At 36.6% G+C, this 24,650-nt stretch overlaps 1 protein-coding gene across 2 annotated transcripts in view; it reads right to left on the reverse strand.

Annotated features, from left to right (window-relative positions):
* IQCH (IQ motif containing H) overlaps positions 1-24,643 on the reverse strand; it is a 72,765-nt gene extending 48,122 nt beyond the window's left edge. For both annotated transcript variants that reach the window (XR_005828762.1, XM_040599679.1), the window contains exons 1-10: positions 24,432-24,643; positions 23,695-23,817; positions 23,279-23,373; positions 22,833-22,947; positions 18,216-18,335; positions 7,634-7,745; positions 6,761-6,889; positions 5,745-5,959; positions 3,966-4,517; positions 3,266-3,332 (exon numbers count right to left, since the gene is read on the reverse strand). Coding sequence is in view for 1 of the 2 variants with exons in the window: in XM_040599679.1 (XP_040455613.1) it covers positions 3,266-3,332; positions 3,966-4,517; positions 5,745-5,959; positions 6,761-6,889; positions 7,634-7,745; positions 18,216-18,335; positions 22,833-22,947; positions 23,279-23,373; positions 23,695-23,817; positions 24,432-24,530 (1,627 nt within the window). In the remaining variant the exon portion in view is untranslated. The remainder of the gene's footprint in view (positions 1-3,265; positions 3,333-3,965; positions 4,518-5,744; positions 5,960-6,760; positions 6,890-7,633; positions 7,746-18,215; positions 18,336-22,832; positions 22,948-23,278; positions 23,374-23,694; positions 23,818-24,431) is intronic.
* Between the last annotated feature and the right edge of the window lie 7 nt (positions 24,644-24,650).

Consider the following 24,650-nt stretch of genomic DNA (forward strand, 5'->3'; position numbering starts at 1 on the left):
GCTATGACCTAATGCCCTTAGATGCCATTTTCTTGATAAATTTCGCTCATCTCAAAGTGTCTTCTCTCAACAAAGAATCTGCAATGCTTTCAAACTTGCCTTTGAAAAAAGCAGCAGTACAGAGTACAGGGAGACACGACATGACAGTTTAAGTAACCACGGGGTGATGTCTGAAGGGGAAAGAGGAAAGAGCTATCTAGGATTCAGCCACCTTGTGCTTCCCAGTGCTTGGGACAGGTCTAATAAATAATAGTTAACTTTTCTTACTATACTTGGCACACCTACTGTTGAACTGAAACTGCTTTTAAAAAGGATTCATGTATCACACAAGAGGAAGTTTTGATACATATACAGTAGGTCATATAGGGTGACAAATTTTATTTATTGTACATTTAACTATTTGGATAGAAAGATGGGGCAATCATTTCAAAATAGTTGAATTAAAAAAAGGAACAGTATTTGAATCCCAAATACTGCAGAAGTGTATTCATCCATTAGAGTGTGGGAGTAAACCTGATTAAAAAGTTCAAATTCATTTTTCCTTATACTAGCTCATAAAAATGCTAAACAATCTTTAAACAATTGAATCTACTTTCTTTTTTTAGCTATGGTAGAAATCCAAAGGTTTTGTTTTGGTGAAATAAATGGAAACATTTATTTTGCAGCAGTATAATTTAAGCCCTTCACTATCCCTTTTTCTGGATTATTTCCAGAAACTTTACATGAATCTGAAACTGCTGTGAAAATGAAGACTGCTGAGAAATTCACAGTTATGACTATATCCATTTACTGGAATTCCACTTGCATGGGAAGAAAAAGCAGACTCATTTGCCCTAAAAGCTGAAGTCAAGGAAACGTGAGTAGAAAATTTCAGGCTCTATTTTAGATTTACAAAACCGAATAGAAAACCCACTATCAGCATATCAAACTACTTCTCTGTCTTGGTGTTTACGTGCTCTGTCCCAGTTCCTGCCATTTAGAAGCATTTTTATGATTACCCAGACTCAGGCCTTAAAAACCAAATCCTGCTGTTGTCAGCTGTCCTTTTGTCCTCTTAGACCGAAACAACATGTTACTGGTTTAAATTGTCCAGTTTCCTGCCCAAATAGACTTCTTAATTGTAACATTCCATAAGGCTAAAGAAAAGGTGGCAAAATATTTCAGGGTATTTAACAGTTCTTTTTCCAATCAAATATGACAAGACATGGCAGATCAAAAGCATAACTGGAAAAGGCCTGAGAAGAAACTACACAAATGTTACTAGCTGGAAGTGTTCCAGTAAATGAGCCCAAAATTTTACAAATTTTTTTAAAGGTCAAATATGTAGGAGCAGAACAATTAAATATTTTAAATTATTTCTATTCTTATATTTTAAAGATTTTTAGTTTACAGACTTTATGTTTTTATCTTTTCAAATTTTAAATGTAAGCTGTTCTTAAAGTGATATAAAACCAAATTTGGTCAATTTCTTCGACATTTTATGTTGCTGTTTCTCAAAATCAGTTCAACCTTAACATGTCAAAAGAAAAAAATGCCATATATTTACGTTACATTTTAATAAGCTAAATGCTTATCATTATTTAACTCATGTAAAAACCCTATGGAACTCTACTAAACCTCTTGATATAGCCGACGCATTTAATAACAACAAGCATGAATAATTTTTTCAAACAGCACTTTCAAATCCCTCTTTTGGAGGGCATAAAATATTGTTTTCCATGCCCTACTTAAATAGGTATCCTAATTTTCTAAGAAAACATCTGCACTCAAATTATCTTTACTACTTATTTCCTCATTAAGGGAAAATTTCCACTTGAATACTGCAGCCTCCAATGCATGCATATACAAAATCCTGTATTTACAGCAGAAGGTTGCACAAAGCATGTTACAGTATTGGGGCCTGGGCTCCAGGTGAAGTGTTAAATGAAGTGGAATTTCACTAGACTTTTAGAATTCACTTAAGAAGTTGAAATAATTTTAAGAACTTCTATTAATTCCACTGCATGCTACAAATCCATCAGAGGAACAAGGACATAATTAATTTTTTTGTTAGTTTGTTTTTATTACGCTGAGATGTTTTTAATACAACTTTGAATGCATCTGTTGTGCAATGACTCTGTTAACTTTTGAATGCACACACCTAATTAATATTTGCTTTTTCCTGAACAAATGCTCTCCTTCACATCTTCAACCAGTTTAGAACAGTGGAATGTATAAATTATTTTTAAACGATCCTGCTTTAAAATAGAATTCAGTCACATGATTTAACCTAGCATATCCACATGAGACTTTTAAGACAGAGGTGTAATTAAACTCAGTTGTTCATCAAACATATTTATGTTAAACAGTCAGCAGAATCATGAAATGAAAGGCTATCTGGGCTCCAAAATTGAGAACTTAAAACTTATTTACAGTCTTCATTAATTCAGGTCTTAACCAAGTCACTTTATGAAATCCTGAATCTCTCAGGTCAATTAATTTGCTATGTAAGTACAAATTATAAATCAAGTTACAAGCATTTTGACAGGATTTCATGCTTTACGAGATTATCAGTGCATTTTAGAAATTCCCAGGAAATCATATTCTGTAATTTCTGAACACCTACACTGCCATTGCATTGCAGAAAACAGCTTTTAAGCTCCCCAATTCATAAATGTAATTAAATAATTACATTAGTACTAATTAACATGAAACTGCAGATTATTTAAGCGCAAAAACCACTATTCAACTTCTTAATTATTCTTGTTCACACAGCATTTCCTTTTGCTCAGGCGCCCTAGGTGCAAATAAAGCATCCCATCTGCTCGTAATTAGAACTAAATAATTTCAGAGAATGTAGCTTATCATTTTGACTGCACATTTGATTAAAAACAGTGTACAAGCAATATCCTGGCTTATTGCTGTAACAGCAACAACACACACAGGCCCATGTTTTCCTATCATTAAAGAAGACTGAAAACATTATCTGTTATTTCAGGGGGAAAAATACAACTTTTTAGTTCATTTCATACAGATGAAAGCAAATTACAGCAAATCACCTCTCCACTGAATAGCGGCCCCCACATAATGACTTTATTTGCTTAATCCCCAAATTAAACGCCGTTTCGAGCGAAGGCCCTGTGTTATTACTCTCATCATGTCGAGAACATTTTCCTGCCGAGACCAATTTGAATAAAACAAGGGGCCTTCCTTGAACTCAATCAAGGAGTCATAATGTGGTGGGTAATAGAGGTTGCTGATAGATTTGCAGGCAAAAGTGTTATACCTAATGATGGGATATGGATAATAGTCCTCCTGGAGGTCCTGATGCGATTCCAGTTGGCTGCCAGATGCTAAAAATCAAGAAGAGCATTGATCAGTGACAGGAAGCTGTAGTGGATTCATCTAGTCAAACTTCAGCTGTTTTTCCACTGTACAGTTAAGCCAGGCATAAATTATATTAATTGATTTAATTACATACTTAAAACATCTTCCCCAATTAATTTAATTAGGTGGCTACATGAAGCTACTGGCAGGGGAAGATTAGAGGCTGCTCACTTAATTAACAGAATATGAATGAAAAAAAAAAGAAAGCAAACATAAATGAAATTGTGAGCACTAATTAAGAGGCTGTCTGCAAACTTAAATACTTTCTGACAAAGTGGTGACAGGAATGTAGAGAAGAGAGGGATTTTTTTTTCTGCAAATTAAGTGCCACAAGGTATATATAAGGAACTAAGGTAATGCAGTTAAAACATTGATTTTCTGACAGAACTACTGAACTCAAAGTGAAGGGACATTTTCCATAGAAACACTGCAACAGATTTTGCAGCCACAAAGGCTGAATTGCTGATGAAAGATGAAATATGATACTTGGACAAGTGAACGGTTAAAGGGAGAAAAAATGGAAACAGCTTATTGCAATCACTGAAGCAAGAGATGTTTAGAAAAGAAGTGCTGCCGTAACAGCTGGTAGCACTGCACACCTTGGCCCTGATGTAAAAATTCTCCAGGTGTCTCTGACGTGATTCCTTCAGGGTCTTTTTCACACGTGCCATGTGATTACGCAAGAGCCAAGAAACCGCGATCACACCTGATGCCCACTGCTGCTGCCTGAAATGGACGTAGGCTTTTCTGGCCTGATAACATCGCCACGTTGCTTGGATCTTTGTAGCGGCCATTTCAGTACCCCCTTGGCCTTTGTACCTTTGGCCAGGTCGATTTAAGATCTTTTCCACAGTTGATTGATTCTTTATCACTGACAGAATGTCGCTTTTGGTAGGATTCTCGTTAAGCTCAAAGTCTGATGCGACTTCCACCAACTTTTTACAGTTTATTGTAGCCAATGGCACATCATAGTCCTTAAGAAGCTTTTCTGTACATTCCAAAAAAAAGATAATGCTCCCCCAAGATAAACAATAATGTTGCTTGAATGCCAGAAATCCTGGAGCTTTCCGGTCTATCGTGCCATGGCAAACAGCAATGTCGCAATCAAAGCACAGATCCTGTAAGGACTGATGTGGAAACATTTGTGGGGGCTGTGGGAAAAGAACAGCCACAGATTAAGAGTAATTGCCACTGGTCATAAATGAGTGGTCAAGACATGCTACTGTATTACTGTTTATTACTTAACTGTGGGAATTTATGCATCTGAAATACCAGTACTGATTTACACATCATAACCACAGTCTAGCCCAGCTTTACACTGTAAAACCCATTACCACATAAAGACCTCAGACGTCACGCAAGATTATGAGCATTTTTAAGGAAATACATTAATTGCACAGAGGAACTACACTCAATTTGCTGAATATAAAAATTTAGTTCTACAGTTATTCATTGGACTACAATCAGAAAGTAACTGCAATGGCATTCTTCCACTGAGACTGCCTCCATCTACTCCAGAAAACAGGTATCATCCTGCCATATAAGTGAAAATAGGGTAAAACTCAGAATAAAGTGTTCCTCCCTCTTAACAGAATTCCAGATCTACTGACAACTTTAGCCAGCAGCTCATTTGCTCTATTTGCAAACTGGGTTTAGGTAATTATTTTTATTTATGTAACTCATTGATCTCCATTTCTCAAGTTTGCTTTATTTTGATTTTAGATCTCCTCAATAACACAAAAGTCAAAAAGTCTGGAAATATCAAGCAAAACTCCAGACAGTTTGCTGTGGAACACAATAATTAGCCATAAAAAAAAAGTCCTTTTTGCATGGGGATCAAGAACAATCAGCAAGCATTAAGCAGTCAAGGTCAAACTCCCCTATAGTCTTCTGTAAATATAAAGGGAAACACTACATTTGCTTAACTGCAGTGAGGGAGATTTAGATGAGACATTAAAAAACTCTTTTATAACAGTAAAGATAGTTAGTTAAGCACTGGAACAGATGGCCCAGGGAGACTGTGGAGTTGCTATCACCGAAAGTTTTCAGAACAGGTTAGAAAAACATCTGTCTGCAATATTACAGGTACAGGTAATTCTGCCTGGAGGTCTAGATAACCTCATAACATCCTTTCTAGACTTATTTTCTAAGTTTCTGTGAAAAAAAAACCACACAAATTTAGGTAGAAGACCTGCAACAGTAGAAACCGGCAACACAAAAAGTATTTCCTATTACACTTCAATATTTACTATTTACTGGATTTGGTTCAAACCCTCCTGTACCAATTCAGTGATTTACAGTCACTTCCTAAACCATCTCTGGTGAAGACAGTATTAAAAACATGAACAAACCCCTTATTATCCTCACTGTCTAAATACCTGTGTCTGAGAAGGAATCTGCAGCTCAGATTCCAGCTGTTGAGCTGAATACATCCACACCGGTTTTGAATTCCTTGCTGAAACCATGAAGCTGCTGGATGGAAGTGGTGCAATGTTACCTTTACTAGAGGAATATGTGCCATAAATTGCTTCCTTTGAGTTTGCAAACATGCTGGTGTCTGTATTCTCAGGGTCCACCCTACTACTAATCTCTCCTGTACCAAAGAAAAAAAATGATCACAGGTTTCATTGTTAGAAGTGCAAGAATGGCATCAAATTGATACTTTACCACCTACCATTAGGTACTGGCACACCCCAGTTTGCTCTCATGTCCAAGTAGGTTGCAATTTTCAGCTTTAATCTATGATGTTCTAAAGTTTGTAATATGCCAGCCAACGGCATAACCAGGATAACAATGTCAAAATATCAGCACTTATACTCTAGGCTATTCCATATATAATTCTAGTTTTCAACCACCCCTTTTCATTAGAACTTTCAAGTTTATGGGATTGTTACTGAGTCCGCTGCTCAAGTTGCTTATGTTCTTCTCCATACTGACCTCACATGTCAGAAGCAGCTGTAGCAACAACAGTTTGGACTACCCTTTGTTCAGAATCCCATTGCCCAGAGTATATTCACTTACTAGGAGTTATTCATTTAATCACACTGGCAAAACAGTTGCTTGATGAGCTGTTGTAAATCATGTAAGTCACAGCTTTACACTACCACCAATTGTCATAGCTTCAGACTCAGGCACTTAGAATTTGAAACACACAGGTGGGAGCGTACCAGGATTTCAGAAATGAACAGGGACCAAATCCTCACAGGGCTTAAGAAATCTGATTCCCATTCAGCTGTAAGACACAGGATGCTCATATACATCTTTATGCACTTAGTATTCTTAAGAATTTGAGTGAATGCTCATTAGACAGCTGTTTCCTTGTAAGATAAAACAAGGGGCCTGAAAGTGAAGTTGGAGGTGCAGTTGATGGTTGTTATTAACCCTTTGTACTCACCTACAACTGATTTCTTGTGCTGCCTGTGAAATTCACGGAAAGGTGCCACTTTGGATAAAACAGGAGGTGTCTGGAGAGTTATCTTTGCTGCTGGAGGGATGAGTTTTTGTTCAGTTAGGCTCAGAATACCTACAAAAGGATAACATTACTCTACAATTCATATATATTCCAGCTATGAAAGAAAAAAATTAGTAGCAATAAAGAAAGAATTAAACAAAGACAGACCCAAGTTCTCCCAACTCTAAATCAAAACTAGAAAAGCAGAAGTCATCTTTTATTGAAAGATTTGCATCTTTCAATATTTTACCTTCAAGGAAGGTGAACTTTGCCTATAAAAATTGACAACTACATGAAAGATACTGTAATGGTTCTGATTCTGAGAAGGAATTATATGCTTGTACCATGGCAATTTAGTATGTAGAATGGAGGAGAATACACTTTTGTAAACCACAATGTAATCATGAGTATGGGCTGATTGCTAAAATAGTCCAAGTGCAGACATAGTTAAAAGTGAATGATTAATAACCAGACATTAATCATGACAGTTTATTTTGACCATGGTATTTAGTCATACAAGAACCCTCCATCGCACATAGTTCTTTCCAGTAGCAGCTGAACTCTGTGAATTACAAGATAACTAACTCGGGGAGGAATGTTCAACATAACATATGCTATGTCTTAAGTTAGCTACCACATGGAGTATAGTAGTCTGAAGTAGATCTCTACCCTTTGCAACATTTGAGATCATAATTCTTACAGGTTTTGAGGTGCCAGAAAATTTGATTACCAGGTATCTGCTCCAAACTGCAAACAACACTGCCTATGTAGCATACATCTGGTAGCAACAGTACCCAGGTGGCCTTCGGTACTCACCTTTTGTTGTATCTTCTTCTAACAGGGGTAAGGGAGAATCCACGTAGTGAGAGGCAGGCAAGTCCCACAGGTTGCTAACTGTATGACCTTTCACTGTCTTCTGACTACACATCTAGGAAGAGACAGAATCTTCTTTTAACAAAGGGAAATGGGGGATTTGCAAAGACACACTTTTCTACTCCCACAATAATAAACAAATACAATTTCTGCTATGAATTGCTTCATTAAGATTTGATAATGTATCAGTATAAGCACTGCTTTTACAACTTATGAACATGTTACAGTATTGTCTGCTGTCATAACTTCAGTAATTTAAAATAAAGTTAATTAAATCCAATTGATGTCTTTGACTTTTGCTGTGCAAAAATCAGTGTACTAGTTAATAAAGGAGTCACAAGAAGTTTACTCAATTTTAATGAGTATAGCATAAACATAGTATTTCTTGACAGAACAGTCTTTAAATACATAAAATACATATACAGGCAAGGTACCAGGAAAAAAAAGGAAGCACTTTCAAATATGTAAATAAATCTTCCCTGGAAAGCATACCAATAGAATTAAAATACATGAAACTGCTCGGAAATCTGAGAACTGTAAGTATCACAGACTTCTGAAGTTTCAGGGTTCCTCAAGGACAGCAGGGAATGACACAGCCTGATAATGTGATGTGGAAACATGTGCCATGCCGGCTGTGCTAATGTGGGGATTAAAGCTCCTTTACTTCCCCAATTAACCTGTGCTTGCCTGATAAAACAGAACCTGCTGGTTCTAAGTGCCAGGAATTCAAGCAATGACACACGTCACTTTGGGACAGTGATGTCATGTGCCTTACTATTACACTTAGTATCACACACACAGAGCATTGTACAGGGAAAAGAATATATTGTCACCTTATACTTCAGTAGTATAAACAGAAAAAGTCTGTGTTACAATCTTAACATTTTTTTCTCTCTCCAAAGTATCCTCAGTTTCTTCCCGACTAGGAATACATATACTATTCCATTTGCAATGTGGGTTGTACTCAACTCCTAAAGAAGCAGAGTGCTAGATATTCAGTGGGTTTAAAGCATTACAGCACATGCAACTTCTAGGGAAATAACATCATTGAGATCTCTCACTTGATGATAGTGAGCCACCACCAGATTATATTGTTTTCTCTCACCTGGCTGATGCTAAAAAAGACAATGATAAACCTAGAGAGACATGAAAGATTCAACTTACATGTTTTATAAAGCAAAAGGAAAATTTAACACTAGTCTATCAAACCTTACTCTGTCACTCTGTCAACAGGGGTTTTTTTTGAGAAATCTAGATAAAAGTTTCTTAGTTTTAGCAGCTAAACTACCTAGGGACTGGGTGTGCTCTCATATATGCTGCTCAGAACTTCCTCTGCAAGTTTACAGGTTCTCCAGTTAACTTTCATGCTGGGTCCAGAAAACACAAGAAAGAGGGTAAATACTAAGTTTAAAAGAAGAGGGTAAGTGCGTGCCAGCACACAGGTGAATACATTATCAATCTCAAGATGAAGAAAGGTAGTTGGAGGGGCATACTGGGTCTTCGAGCAAACAGGAAAGCCAACAGGCATATTGAATGAGGAAAAAAGTCCTGAAGACAGCAGGGCTAGGAAAGAACACTGGGGCAGGCTGGACAAAGAGCCTGGCAGAGAATCAGGCAGATAAGACTAGGATGTGTTCTGGAAGCAGTCTCAGAAGACAGACTCAAGGAACAGAGACTGGGGCAAGTAAAAAATGGGAAAAGGGGAGACTGGGGCAGGCTGAGAAAAGGAAGCAGACAGGTTTGAATGCAACAGTACATACGTCCCTCACAATCTGGAGTGGAGCTCAAGATCCTAGTCTCATCTTTAGTCAGCAAATAGCTGTGAAACCAAATTTTAAAAATGCCCTATGCTTTTGTGGGTGACAATCTGTTACCAGTTACTTCATTAGTCTAATGGTTAGAAATTCTTACATTGGACAGTCACGCTTGAACCCTACTGACGAGCTACATGGAAGACAACATAATGCCACATAGTGGAAATTTTTTAATTGTCTTTTTTAAAAATTATTTCATTATGAATGATGACACCTTAAAATTAATACTAAATACATATAATAATAAAGATAGGAAATATTTCTAATTCTGCAAAATGGGAATAATATTTACCTGTTATGGAACACATTGGGACTTTCTGGTTTAAAATACTAGATTTTAATGACTGATTATCATGCTTGTATACAGCTTTTAGAGCAATAGGATCCAGGCCATGATTGGGCTCTTTGAGCACTATTGTGCCATAATTAGTGAATAACATCAACCATCAACTTTATAGAAAGGGATAAGCAACTCTAAAGAACTACTTATAATCCTACCAGGGAAATGAGATAGATCAAAATAAATTATTGTAATTTTTCCTCCCAATTTGTATAATAACATTGTCCACAGGAAACATTAGGGAGATAGAAAATATGTACGCTTTATCATAATAGAGAATCTTTCAGAGAAATCATAGGCACTCATTTTAGTTATGGCCATTATGAAGCATGATGCTTTAAGGGATCTAGATGTATGAATCTTCACATCCTTGCATTCCAAGAAAATAGCGATATGCATAAAATAAAGATTAACTTTATACCAGCTGGCATATAAGTGGCTTGATACTGAGAAAAGGGTATAATAAACCACACTTTTCCACTCGCTCTCAGCTCCAGCAGTTTGTTGAGGACCCCCAAAAATATATAAAATGAAAGAAATTTAATTAAATAGTGACTCCTTTTTCAGGCTATTGCTATTGTATCAGTAAAGCAGCACTGACTTTACTATTGGTCAGTTTTATCCTAGTTTAAACCCCAGCAGTTTTGCGATGATAAACAACACTGTGAAACATACATATTTCATTTGTGTTTGTAGAGATGTAATAAGCTACAAAGAAAAGCAATTCAGGTGAAGGGTATGAGTTCAAAAGCCGCCTAGAGTTTTTTTTGGGTTTTGGTAGGGTTTTTTTGCTTTGGTTTGGTGTTTTTTTTAACTGGAGATAAATATTCAATTCTTCTTTGCTGTATTCTTTAATTTCTATAAAGTCCAGGGCAGGTGTCAAGTTAAAATAAGGACAGATGCAACTGTAATGTAACTTAAGCTCTCATTTACACTGCACAGTGCCACTGTGATTCACTTCATTATGTAATACAGGGCGGCATCGCAGAACTGTGGAGCTAACCCAGAATGGTTACCTATGAAAATTCCACCCAGTCTGCACAGCCTTCTGCTATGTTCTTCCAGCAGCCTGTTTGCTGCATTACCTGCCCTCTTGAAGACTTCAGTAAGCAATCAAAGCAGAAGTTGACAAAATGCTGTCATCCTTCAGTTATCTGCACTAAAATTACACCAACTCAATTACAAAAATAAGACCTTAAACATCATAAATATTAAGTACTGCAAGAAAAAGGTTTGGTTTGAGCATAATTATATAGTTTTATTACCATTATTCAGTAAGTTAACTTAAAAAGATATTTAAAAGATTGCATCTTTTAAAAATGTTGTCAATAGACCTCCATCTGCTTAATGTCAGCGCAATTTAAAACTACTCACACCTACAGTTTTTATGGCATAAACACAAAATCTAGGGAATTTAATACCATGCATTCCAGAACCAGCAGCTCCTAACTAGCATTTAATGTTTAAAGTGTAGACAGACCAAACCAACATGGAAGCACAGGATCACACCCTATACAACACTAACCCGTAGGCACCTCACCTGCTTCCCCTCTGGCAAGAGGGGAACCCAAGACACCGCTACTGCTGCAAGGTGACTGGAGCCTCAAACATTTTCCTGTATGAATAACATCTTCTAGTGAAGTTTGTTATGAAGATTATGATTCAGCAAGGATGCTTTACTGAAGGCAGCACACCGTCTGCTTCATCACAGGGACTCTTAAAACACAATTTTATAGGGCTGGAAGGAAGCACTTCATTTGCAGTGCAGGCTAAGGCTTACTTGCCTTAAAATATGCTTGGAGTGTGCTGAAAAACTATTTTTTCCATTTCAAGTGCTTCTGAGTGTAATTAACCTGGGACATGAGAAAAACAATTCTATTACCCTTTCTAAAGTGTTTTTCTCCTGTGGATAAACCGCTCCCACTTGATTTTTTTTTTCTTTTTGCTTCATTTTAAATAGGGCACTTGTTGTAACACCACAGGGATTTGCCGATTAGTTCTCCATTTGTTTTCTTTTTACCTAGACAGCAATATTTAACTAGAACAACTTTTTTGAAAATATGTTTATAACTATGGTTTTCCCCCAGTAAAAGAACAGAGACTAGTATTAAATACAGAGAGAAGATGAGTACTATCCTGTATAAAAACAACTACAGTTTATGAACCCAGAAGGTTAGGTAGATGAGATTTGTAAGTAAGTATCAGGAAACCACAGAGCTTGATAGTAATGGTAGAAAAGATATGTAACAGTAATCTATCATTTCATGATTATCTTCTCCAAATTGCCATCTACCTTTATATTTTTAAGTTCCTAACAAGGTTTGATTTACAAAGTTCATAACCCCTATACAGGGAAGTGGGAAGCACAGCGAAATAAATAATGGAACTAAGGTCAGTTTTCCTTATGCTCAGGAAACTAGCAGGGAAGAACTTGTAGAAGGCAAATCTAATTGGAAGAAATTGGAACTCTGCTGAACTATCTGCTCCACAAATAAAAAGTACTAGAGGAACAAGCTCAAACTATGCCAGAGACGAAGCAGGATAGGAGGGATAGCAAATTACCAAACTTGATAAATCCTATGTTCTTCATTAATTTCACAAGAAAAAAAAAGCATACAGAAAACAGAAGGTGGGTGTATTGATGACCACTTCTGATTTGCTTAAACAGCTAAGACAAAACGACATGCAAGTAGAAAGAAATTTCTGGGTAATAAAAAAATGACATAATTAAGTATGTTCATAACTATAATTTAAAAAGCAGCTATTTATGAATAGAATTAACTCACTTAATTGTCATGTAAAAGGGAAGAGATCACAGGCTAACTTAAGGGCAAAACAGATCAGAGAGTGTTCAGAGGTTTTGAAATCGGTTGGTCCTGATGAAATACACTCTAAGATACTTAAAAGAACTGTCTAAAGGAATTTCAGAACTGATGGTGGAACTCTTCTAGAATGGAAAATACACTAGAACACTGGAAAATAGCATAGTGCTTATCTTTAGAAAGGGACAAAGGATGCATTGACTAGCCCTACCGGTTTAACTACGATACTTGGAAGAATTCTTAAGTAACAAAATAGGCTAATTATAAACATCTGGAAAGTAACAAATCAATGAACGACTTGAACCTGTCAAGTTCAAATCTGTCAGATCAATCTGATTTTTTTCTACAACAGATTAGCAAGCATTGTGAACAGGGGAGAAAAAGTAAGCACTACTTACCTTGACTTCAGCAAGGCTTTTAAAGCTACCTGATCATGATATTATATAAGCAAGCTAAGAAAGTGTGGTGTAGACAAACTTCAAGAAAGATGCAAAGTTGCTTTAATACCTAATTCTGAAATAATTTCTATGTCAGTATGGAAGGATACTGAAAGGGTTCAATGGGCCTGCCACCTAAGTGTTAGAAATTAACAGAGTCCGCTCTTCACACAGGAGAAGGAGGTATCTAAGTGTTAAGCAATGGCAGAAAATCACTTCAGACTGAAAAAAAAAACCTCAAATGGAGTAAAGGCAGAAGTGCAAAGTGATTTTCACTCTTTGCTTTCAATCACAGAATCATAGAAATAATAGAAATGTGGTTAGAAGGGATCTCTGTAGGACACCAAGTCCAGTCTTGAGTCTGCTATCCACAATAGATCAGGTCAGCTTTGGTTTTGTCTAGATGAGAATTACTGTAGAATTTCATTGCATTTTATAAATTCACAGCCTTGCAGTCTAAACAGATGTATTTTTCCTGTGTTGATTTACACCCTGAGCAGCAAAGCAAGGAAGCAGCATCAAGGAACACTTTCACTCACACTTCCATCATCTATCAATTTCTATTACGAAAAAGAATCTTGTTCTGACAACTGAGCCAAATCATCTTAGTAATAAAGAGCAAATAAAAGAAAGCATTTAACTCTGGTTGCAAATAACTTAATTTTGGTCCTCCAAGTCTAAGAACCAGCATATGGTATTCAGTGCAGAAACAGTGAATGCTAAGTAAGGGACAAATTCTCACCAGTGTCAGTGGAACTATTTTCAAGTCAGACGAGTCAAATTTGTAACAGTCTCTGTAATAGATTTAAAACATGAACAATTTTTATGACTGGCTCTCTTTTTATTCAAGAAGATTTTTGAATTGGAAAACTGTATAGAAAATTAAAATTTGTCCTTCTCATTCTGATTTACATAGTCCAGCATTTTATCTACCTAATGATTGATGCAGTTTCCCTTAGATGTAATACTAAGATATTAACACACCTTATTTCCCTCAGGTTTTGTTTACCTGCAGAAATAAAGTCCTATTTAAATTGGAAAGCCCAACATTAAACCTTCACTAGGGAGCAACTAGGCATCTTTAACAACAGGTCTTATGTTATTCTTACCTACTTTAAGCTCTTAAAGTAATCAGAGATGGCTCTGAACCGACAGTTTTCCATTGGAAAAATGAAGCTTTGTTTGTTTCATAGCCTACTGCTAGCTCTCCCAGAAATTTACCTCTATCAAAATTATGCCGTAACAGGTGCAAAAGAGAATAGATGGAGAACTTTGGTGAATCCCACATCTGCTTCTTGAAAAAGGCAACAGAAGCAGCACAGAAGGAAGTAAGACAGATAATTGCTGGCTTGAACTACAATACATTTTACTTGTGGGCAAAGGGCCAGCTTACACGAGGCAGAATATGCAGGACCAACTTATTGGAATTCAGGGGTGGGCCTCCATTCTTGTCCGGAGACAGCTGTAAACCAGCAGCCCATAGCATCACAATCAGGCACCAAGTTTTGTCAAGGAATGCTGATATGTACAGAAACAGCTTCAGCAGCTTCAGCTGCACCCCTACCTAGCAAAATGACAGTCAATCTCCAATTCCAGATGACAAGAACTGGATAAAAACTTAAAACAAATGGTGACCTTTCAAAAGATTAATTTGTTTACCAACAAAATGTTCTACGTTTGTCATCTGAGATGGGGGTGACCTTCACATTCCCATTTCTAGGTTGAAAGGATGCTGACTATAGTCATCTGTTAAGTTAACTCCATCTCACCAATTATTTCCTTTTTATTTTTAGTGACAAGAAGATTTTATTAATTCACTGTGCTGCTTATTATGATTACATACCATAATACAAATGCAACAAGCTTATTTTAAATTACTACAGTGTAACATCGATTTGTTTAAGTCTCATTCTGCTACCACTGCCAAATTATGCTTTGACTGTAATTATAGCCACTTGCATAGGTTTAAAACACAATCAGGTCTGGAGGACCAAAAGACCTGTTTTGCTTCTACAACTTACTCTAGTCACTTGAAATAAAAATAATTGCCCTGTTTTGCCTTACTTTTTAATTTTGTAAATGAATAGACTTTCAGTGATAAGCATGATGCAAATACTGAATGAAGAATGAATAACTGAGGATATGATTAGAATGGTTGTGCTCAAATAAGTTAGCTTAAAAAAAAAAAACAAACACAAGAAACCCCCCCCCAAACACAGAATCACTGCCATCACCATTAGAGCCACACTATATAAGATGCAACTCATAAAGGCTAGAAATCATCACCATATTAAATTCTACCTCATGAATAATTTAAAAGGTTCCTAAGTTTACAGTATAATATACATTTATAAGAAAACAAGGACCAAAAAGTGCCAGTATAATTCTATAAAAGAACAGCAGTCCTATGAAAATGAAAGGTATAGTTGTGAATCTTTTCTACATTGCAGCAGTATGTGAGAATTATTTTTGCTGCAATTCAGATTATTATTTGTATTGCTAGATACTCCATGGGAAGTATACATATTTAATAATTATCTCCTCATCATTTTTCATTTGTTATCCAGATATAGCCTGCAAAATAAAAGTGATGCCCAGTCTGCCCATGGTGTTTCAATCAGACTTACAGTCCTCATTTTAAAATAACTACAGAACTTTACAGAGGATGAAGCATTAGTGCTTATCAGACCCAAAAAGGTACAAAAGGGCAATAATTAATCGTTCTTCGTTTCTATCATAAAATACAGCATCAGCAACTTAATAATACCAAAAGAGCAAGAAAAAAAATGACATTTTTCATGAAACAATGAGATCCTTACTAATAATTTTCCAAACTACTCAAATGGCAGGATAATAAAAAGTCTGTGTAGATTTCTGCTTGACCCATCTAGTCACCTCAAAACCAGTGTGTTTTTAATTTCATCACGTTTTTAAATGCTCAGGTCTCCTTGAAAACTCAGATGCTGACAACTCTTGGAAAAAACCTGAATGCAGTTAACCAAGCAATTAGTTTTTAATTTACTTCAATAAGAGTCCTTCTGCCACTGATTTTTTTTTGAGATAATCTTTGAACTTATGCACATATCTAGGGCATGTACATGGTATATGTGTGTGTGCCCGCAAGTGTGCGTACAAATATTGCCCTCTAATGGCTGATTAGTAAAAACAGGGTACATAGCATCTAACTTAACAATTAAAGTAGCTACAAGAACTATTTTTTCAAAAGTAAAGACCATATAATTTTAGACCTGCAATGATACCGATTTTAGTTACTATTAGTGATCTATAATTCTCATTCCTCTAAGTGCTAGTATAGATCACATTTAACAAAAATGCCTTAATTCACAATCTCAATAGTGGATTTTGCAAATCTAACTACAAAAATTTTACCCCCAATGAAGCCAGAACATTTCAAAACAGAGATTGTGTCACGGGATTTGAAAACTTGTAAAATAATAAATTAGAGATAGGAAATACCTACTTGTTTTTTCAGCCTATCTCCCTGTCATAAATAGTTCCTTAGCAACTGTAAATATGTATCAGAGAGCTTGACTAATTTACACTAAATGTTTGTAATTTAAGTCAACATTAAGAAGTTTTCTCTGATCAGTATGTTTCAGTGAGAGTGGCAAAACACATGGCTCTCTGCAGTAGTACAATATTCCTCTCCGTGAGTGTTTTAGAGTGGTTCTAAAAAGCTATTAGCCATGATGCTTTTTTCTAATTAACTCTATATCACAGGGTTAGACAAATCACCTCTTAGTCTGGGCAACAGCTTCCAAAAATCATTTTTTATAAATGGCAGCTTGCAACTGTGCCATTCATAGATTCTGTTTATGTTGCTTAAAACCAAATATCCTAGAACATCACTCATAACACTGGGATTGCTGAATAATGCTTCTATTACATAAATTAAATTGTAGAAGAGCGTCCTTGTCTGAGACTATTGGGCATATACTTTCATATAGATCACAATGCTGTGCTAAATTTGTAAACTTAATTGATCTTTGGAGGGATGCCTGTGCCTATTAAATTTTTTAAATGCATACTTTGCAGAAAATGTCATCTTCATGCTCATTTGTTTAAAGACAAACAGCAATTGCAGAACAGAAATTTGGAAGAATCAAAATGTAATCTTGCACAATTATAACATTCACAGACCAGAGAGAAGAATAGAGAAGAGTGATTTGATGGCCACTAGTCTTAGAGTGTTGTGGAAATGCTCAGTCTCAGCTTTGGTAGATAATTGCTTTGCACTAAGAGAAACAGCTTGACTAGATAAAAAAGAAAGGCTGTGCTTCAGAATACTTTGTAGCTTGACAGTGAGGACACACCTGGGATCTAGAAGACATAGAAATATCTTCATATGGAAAGGAAGGATCTGAATCTGTCCCTCACCTTTCAAACTAAGTGCTCCCAGCATGAAGATAAGAAGTAGAACTCAACATTCCTTCCCAAACAGTGTCAGAAATACAAGAGGTAAGTGACAGCTAAATTTATGTAGTCACTCTAGGATTCTGGTTCTCTTTCAGTATAACCTCTATTTTTTTGATTCCGTGACACTGATTTCTGGTCAGGGTCACCAATCATGTGGCAGGATTGCTTTTTGAAAAAAAGTCGATTAAAAAGAGCATCAAAACAAAGTACAAACATTTTTCACTTACTCCTAACGATCCCGTTATCATTTGAAAATGGAATGCATTCCTGTCTTTTTAAGAAATGGTCAGAGAATGAACAACTGAAAGGTCACTCTTGTCAGCAAAACTCTTTTTACTACTTCTTTGTTTGTTGGATCAGGTCCTAATAACTCCACAAGCTCCAGTTTGGTTATCTTCACTCCCTGATTTTACTGCAATTACTTACCACGCATCTTTCCATGTTATACTTATGCGTTTGTGGATTGGGGTCTTGCGACCTAAACCTGTTATGCTACAGGGTTGTTTTCCCCAATATTATCACTCAAAACATTTTGATCATTACATATCAGTGTCAGAAAGTAGGAAATTATGAGGTACATTCACTTAAAATACATCTTTTATTTAGGTTTGATACATACTAACTTCAATAGTGAAAAGTAATGCATATAATAAGCCCATTAAATAAGTTACTTACAGGAGCAGATTTTTTCTTAGTTATAAGTGGCAGTCTGGTCTCATAGTCCTGTTGTTTTAGAACAGATTTATTATCGATGTTCTCTGGGTCAAGCATAATTTTCATATCCATTTCCACCTGCTGCTGAAATATATAACAAGCATAGTCTTAAAATAACTGCACTAAAACAGAAGTGTTTATAAGCAGGCATTGGCTAACATTCGTAAATTTGCAAAATGATGATAATTCATGTTATTTGACTATCCACATAGAACTGGGAAAACAATGAATAAACACCTTTTGATTAGATAGAAAATATAGGAAGGCATACAACCATTATTCACATATATGCTTTTGCCAAGATTTTTTCCTGTTAATTCTATTACAAGCTCTGACATTTTTGAATTTGTGTGCCTTTGAGTCAAATTTTGAGTGGAAAGGACAATCAGGTTTGACTCATTTGATTAACACAGGTCATTTGAGAATTCCATTTACCTGTATTACAACAAATGTTTTATATACACCATATCTATTGGGAGGGTGTTACATGTGCGTTCTTCCCAGAGATGATAATAAGAATCCAATCTACCCTGGCCATCTTTGCCAGAGACTTTAATTCAGGAATCATTGACCTCATGGACCAGAACAGCTTCTTTGGATCAGTTATGGCCCATTGATTCAATGCAGATAGAGCACTTACTTATAAGTAAATGAGGAAATAAAAAATCCTTATAGTAATAAGAATTAAAACATAGCAGTTTCTTAATGTACTGTGTTATCTGCATGGAATGGATTCAAATATTTTGCTAATATAAATTCTGATTTAAATCCCAATGGACAGGAAAAAACTTTAAAAGTTTCTTCTTGTTATAAGTATTATCTAAAGCACATACTTATTTATAAAAGCCAGAAGCAATGCCATATATCTTTACTAAAGTTTCTTAGGTTGAAAACATTTGGGTTCATCTTAATGCTTGTGCTTTAGTTTACACCTGGATCTGTATCAAGTGTAGTAGTATCTCCCAACACTTTTATTGTAGTAACATTGCTAACTAGACTCTGCACCCACGAGGGTTTATGCTGAATAACGAAGAATACTCAAATGACAGAAACTAATCTAACACCAGAGAAGTCAACAGAACTAAGGTAATTCAGAGAAGCTGGGAGCCTGGTGGTGTATATGCTTAATTCCCATTGCATGGATACAGGAATACAAAAGCTCCTTTACATAGTATGATCCAAATAAACACATTTATACACAAGAATTCTACTGATACTTCTTTTGTATAAACGTAAAAATAAATTTATGACAATTCTATTTTTTCACAAGCAAAATATGCTATAAAAAGTTTAAAAATCATTAGATGTTTATTTGAACTATTAAACAATTGTATTACTTTATGAAAGCACTAAAAGTGCTTTAATTTATTTATCTGCACAATATATTCTCTTCTTTTGATAGTAATTATGAGCAGATGTATCAATGAGATGCTCATTTAGATTTGGGGTTGTAAGAATGAAAGTTATTATCCAAGCCAATTACTCTTTTACCCACATGGCTGCACAGAGAGGGAAAGTTCAATTTTCACCTCATCAGTGATTTTGTGGTATTTATTTTATTACTATAACACACCGCTGTACAGAAAGGAAACTGCTTATGTTATTAAACAAGAATTGGGGGGAAATTGAGTACCTTCTGAATTAAAATAGGAGGTGATTCACAGTGCAGACTCCCTACTCAGACTGACAGTGAAATGATCAATGCTGGAGTGACAGACTCCATACAGGATAACAAGAACTGAAATGCTTAATAAATCAAAAAAACTGCTAAAAGTTACTTTGTCAGCTTAGATGTATGGCAAGTAACAATTCTACATTTGCAAGAGCTGGAGCAGATGGCATTGTGGGTCTCTTCCATCTATATTACCCATCTATCTATATCATCCAGTGTCTTAAATTTAAGCTATCTTGAACAATCTTGATGCAGAATAAGATGAAAGTAGCAAGGCAAATCATGCATTGTTACTAATATAATGCTCAATGAAAATGAGAATTGTGCTTAGTAATTGACATGGAGTATACTGGAGTATATTGAACAGGCCAATGTGCTTAGCACAGTTAAATGGTTCAAATCTTATTCTACTTCAACACAAAATTCATTTCAGAGTGGAGGATATTTTTTCATGTAGTAAGCCAACAAATCTGACTCACTATGCTTTGCAGATGCCTGTGGTGCATGGTATCTAATACAGTCCAATTCCTTTATGAATGGACTACGTTGTATTCATCTTTGAAACAACCTGTATTACTGGTAACTAAACCCCTTTTCATGTCTAGTTATTTATGTTATTTGCATATTCCAGAATCCCCTAGAAACATCTTTTCATTTACATCTTTTATCCCATTAGCAATGAAAGAATATTAACTTCTACTGTGTATTCAGAATGTCACAGAAACTATCAACTTTTAGGGAAAAAACCCCAAACATACAAAAAAAAACAAAACCCAAAGCTGAACAAGCATCAGTTAAGGATTTTTCAATTAAGTATGTTTTTTTTAGAAAACCAGTAATTTTAACTTATACACTTAGCAGTTATGGATAACAATGTCTCTTCAGCCATTGCTATACGGAAGCTTTGCAATTACTGCATGAGGAAGACACCTTTTTATGGTTCTCATGCTTTATTAGAACAAATCCAATTACAACACATAGTGTGTGGGGGGGAAGCGGGGGACAGCGCTCCAGTTTCCCCCGTAAGCCTGTTTTGCAGAATGGTACGCAGCTGCTGATATGACTCAGAAATACTGTATGTGTGAGCAAACAATAATTTTAAGCCTATTCTGACACCTGTGGGCAAACTATTTCCCATATGACAAGTATTCTAGCAACGCATATGTGAAAATAGCATCTGTGCTTATTTGACTGCAACCTTGTTTTATCCTAACTACTACAAACACTACTTATGCTCCATTCCTACACTTGCACAGCATACTATGGACTGCAAAGCACAAAAATACTACTGCGTGAATTACTAATTTCTCTTGGAACCCCTATGAATTGAAACATTGATTTCTTCAAGCCTATGTACCTGGAAATACTGTCTGCAAATGGAAAATGTTCAGTTCACTAATATTTCTTTTGAGTGGAAAGGAATTTTGAACACCAAAGTTAAAAAAAAACCCAAAACTGTTTATAGCTACAAGTAAGGAAAAGACAGGAAGTAAGGAATTGTAGGTGATAATTTCCCAGCTGGATTTCACAACTATTTAATAATAAAAAGCTTTTTATGTTGGCATGCCAGGCATGTAGAACAGCTGGTAAAACAGCACTGTTTGCCATTTTCTTTATAATGGGAAATTAGAGCTAGCTTGTGTGTCACTGGATATGCATTTCTAAGCAGATGCCATAGATATCAGAAATGAAAAGACAAAGGAAAAGTCAAGGCAGGACAGAGCATGTGCTGCACTGTAAATTAAGCTCATTGGTGCACATGAAGAGTTGAAAGACCACAGATAATAGTTTACAGAGCAGCTGAACTCTGATTTTTTTTTTTCCACAATATAAGTGTATTCATATAGGACAGGGCTGGAATACAGTCTGAAAAAGTATCTGAGATCTCATTGCACTTTATCCTTTATCTCAAGAGTAAGCAATATTTTAACACTACTTTATACTGGGACTTCTTTTACAAAGCTAATCAGCAATATAATTGTTAGGCTGCTCATTCTGATTATACCATTTCAAGTAGCTTCAATCCCCAGCTTCTGGTAACAGTCTTCGTACTATAGAGAGCCTCGTAAGGCTTTTTCCCCACTCAAAGATCCCTTGAATTTAAACAGTAATAACGTAAAATTGTGACAATGGGTATTTTTCATTTCAACAAATTACCTTCATTTGTTTTTAAAATACGTTTGAGGAAACCACCTTGAAGGCGCCAGTCAAAATTCACAGCTTAGAATAAAAAAAAGCAAAAATACTTCAGATACAAACATTTTAAGGTGGCTTTAAATGACCTTACAAGGATTTCATTTATGAAAAACAGCAAAAATTCAGACTTCAAGGATAAAAGCTACATTTATCAGAAGTGACTACCCTATACACGAACAGAAGTCTTTCCCACAATTTGCCATATCTTTTATGCAAAAAAAAAACCCCAAACCACCACTTTCAGTCTCAGACAACACAAACATTTACACCTGTGCTCATGCTAATCCAATATATAGTTCCACTTATTTTAAAGCATGTCACTTGCAGAATCTCCATTAAGCATGTGGTATTTGCAAGACTGGGACCTTAAAGCACAACCACCACCAGGTTTCAGGACTTTAACAATATCCATGTGGGGGCAGGAGTGTAGATAAAGATTGGAGGGCTTGTGGATGCTCCCATGATGATACTGAAATCCTTCCTAATCTAGATTTTATTCTGACTGTGAGGCTGGGAGAAGGCTCCTATCTCTCAGTCCACTCATTCTACTGAGAATTTTTTAACACTTTCAGTCTTAAATCATATATTATAAAAAGCTGAATCCATGGAGACAGAATATTAACATTATGGGATCAACTGGTAACCTACAAGACACCAGTTTACTCATTTAATGTGGTCTGTGGCAGAATAAGTAGTATGTTATTTCAGACCTGTGAACCTCGAGAAACACGTAGTGCTGATTTGCTGTACGCCTGGACAGTCATGGGCTCAACAGATACTCGTGGTAAAATAAGCTGTTTCTGAGAAGCACCAAAATGAAGGCCCCTGATTTAGAAAGAAACAAACAGTGAGGTTTAAAAAAATTACTTTGATTTTACCTATTAAACCCATACTGCTTCCATCTGGTTGAATCTGAAATACTATCTTTTTATTTAAATTAGTATTTCACAAAAAAAAAATCAAGGGAGATAGCGGAAGGTTGCTGTAGCTACTTAGAAGTGCGTTTTAAGTTTAAATCCAATACAACCAAAATAGCAAATGAACAAAATAATCTCATCTGGGCCAACACTCCTATTTGCTTTACAAGATTCTGATGCTACAATTTTTCTCTCACTGCTTGTATTTGTCTTTGCAATAAAACGGCTGTTTCACTTACCATTTAGGGTGCTCTTTTGAATGCACTTTATTATCAGCAGAAGAAATCATTAACACTTGTCTGTTTATGACATTTAAATAATTTTCAGCATGTTTCTGTTAAAGGGAAAAAATTATGTTAGAACGATTACAAAGATATGAGGGATATTAAATTATTTAGAATATTTAGAAATCCAGATCTTCACTTGACTGAAAAGTTAGATAGGTTTGTGCTCTTGTTGGACTGACTTTGGCTAATGGGCACAAGACCAGTTAGTTCTGATGACCCAAAAAAGGAAGCCATCATTCTGAACTGTAATGTTTGATGAATCCCACGATTTGCTCATCAGAAAGGGATCTTGCAACGTACTCCAAGTGAATTACTGACAGAGACCTCAAAAACTGAATTGTCTTCTGGATCTGCTCTATTTTACTTACTCTCAGCCCAAGTTCAGTTCTTTCAGTTGCTGTTTCAAGGACACTAATATCCACGGCTTCTACATTTCCTTTCAAGTTGATATTTTTCACTTTAACTTTGAGCTTGTGAAGGTCTTCTTGAACCTAAAAAACAAGTTATGACAAAAGTCATACCCATAACCAAAACCCACTGGATTACGTAGCAGGATTTAATCCAAATTAAATGCTTCCTAAATACAGGAAAAAATACACACAATCTTCCATACTTTTATAAATAAAGGAATACAAAGCCAATGCCTTCGAAGTCGTTGATTGTCGAAAACTCGAAAAGACTTGATTTTAAAACAAATCTCACAAAAAAAGGCAATAAACTTCAGGACTGAGGTCCTCAGCCAAGGAACATTTCCTTTGACATTTCAAACCTCTCTCTTGGCACAGATGGCTTAACTATGCAGGAATCTCAAAAGCATTAACGAGGGACTGAAGAGCAGCGGCAGCCTCGGAGGAGATCACGTTAGCCCGCGACAAAAATGTGTATTTACGCAGCGTTAAGCAGAGAAGTTCGAGGGCCCAGGCCCCTCAGAACCCGCGGCAGCCGCTCCCGCCTCTCGCAGGGGCTGAGCCCCCCGGCCCTCAGCGGCGGCCCGCGCCACAGCTGCGCGGGAGGCGGCCTCCCCGGGGCAGGAGGGGCCCCGCGGCGATCGCCACCCCGGCTGCCGGGGAGAGACGGGGCCGGCTCGGGCGCTGCCCGGACCCACCTGCGCGGCTCCCGCCTCCAGCCCCGGCCCCGCGAAGCCGGCCATGGCGGCTGCCGCCCTCGCCCCTAGCAACGGGACGCGCTGGCCGGACCGCACCATCCGCCTCGCCGCGGGGGGACGGCCACACCAAGCGGGGGCCGAGCCCGCTCCCCGGCTCGCTCCTCCCTCCCCTCCCTGGAAGGGCTCGGCCGCTCGCCGCCTCCCCCTCCGCAGCTGGGT

Source organism: Falco naumanni, chromosome 7, assembly GCF_017639655.2.
Source record: "Falco naumanni isolate bFalNau1 chromosome 7, bFalNau1.pat, whole genome shotgun sequence".
NCBI lineage: Eukaryota > Metazoa > Chordata > Aves > Falconiformes > Falconidae > Falco > Falco naumanni.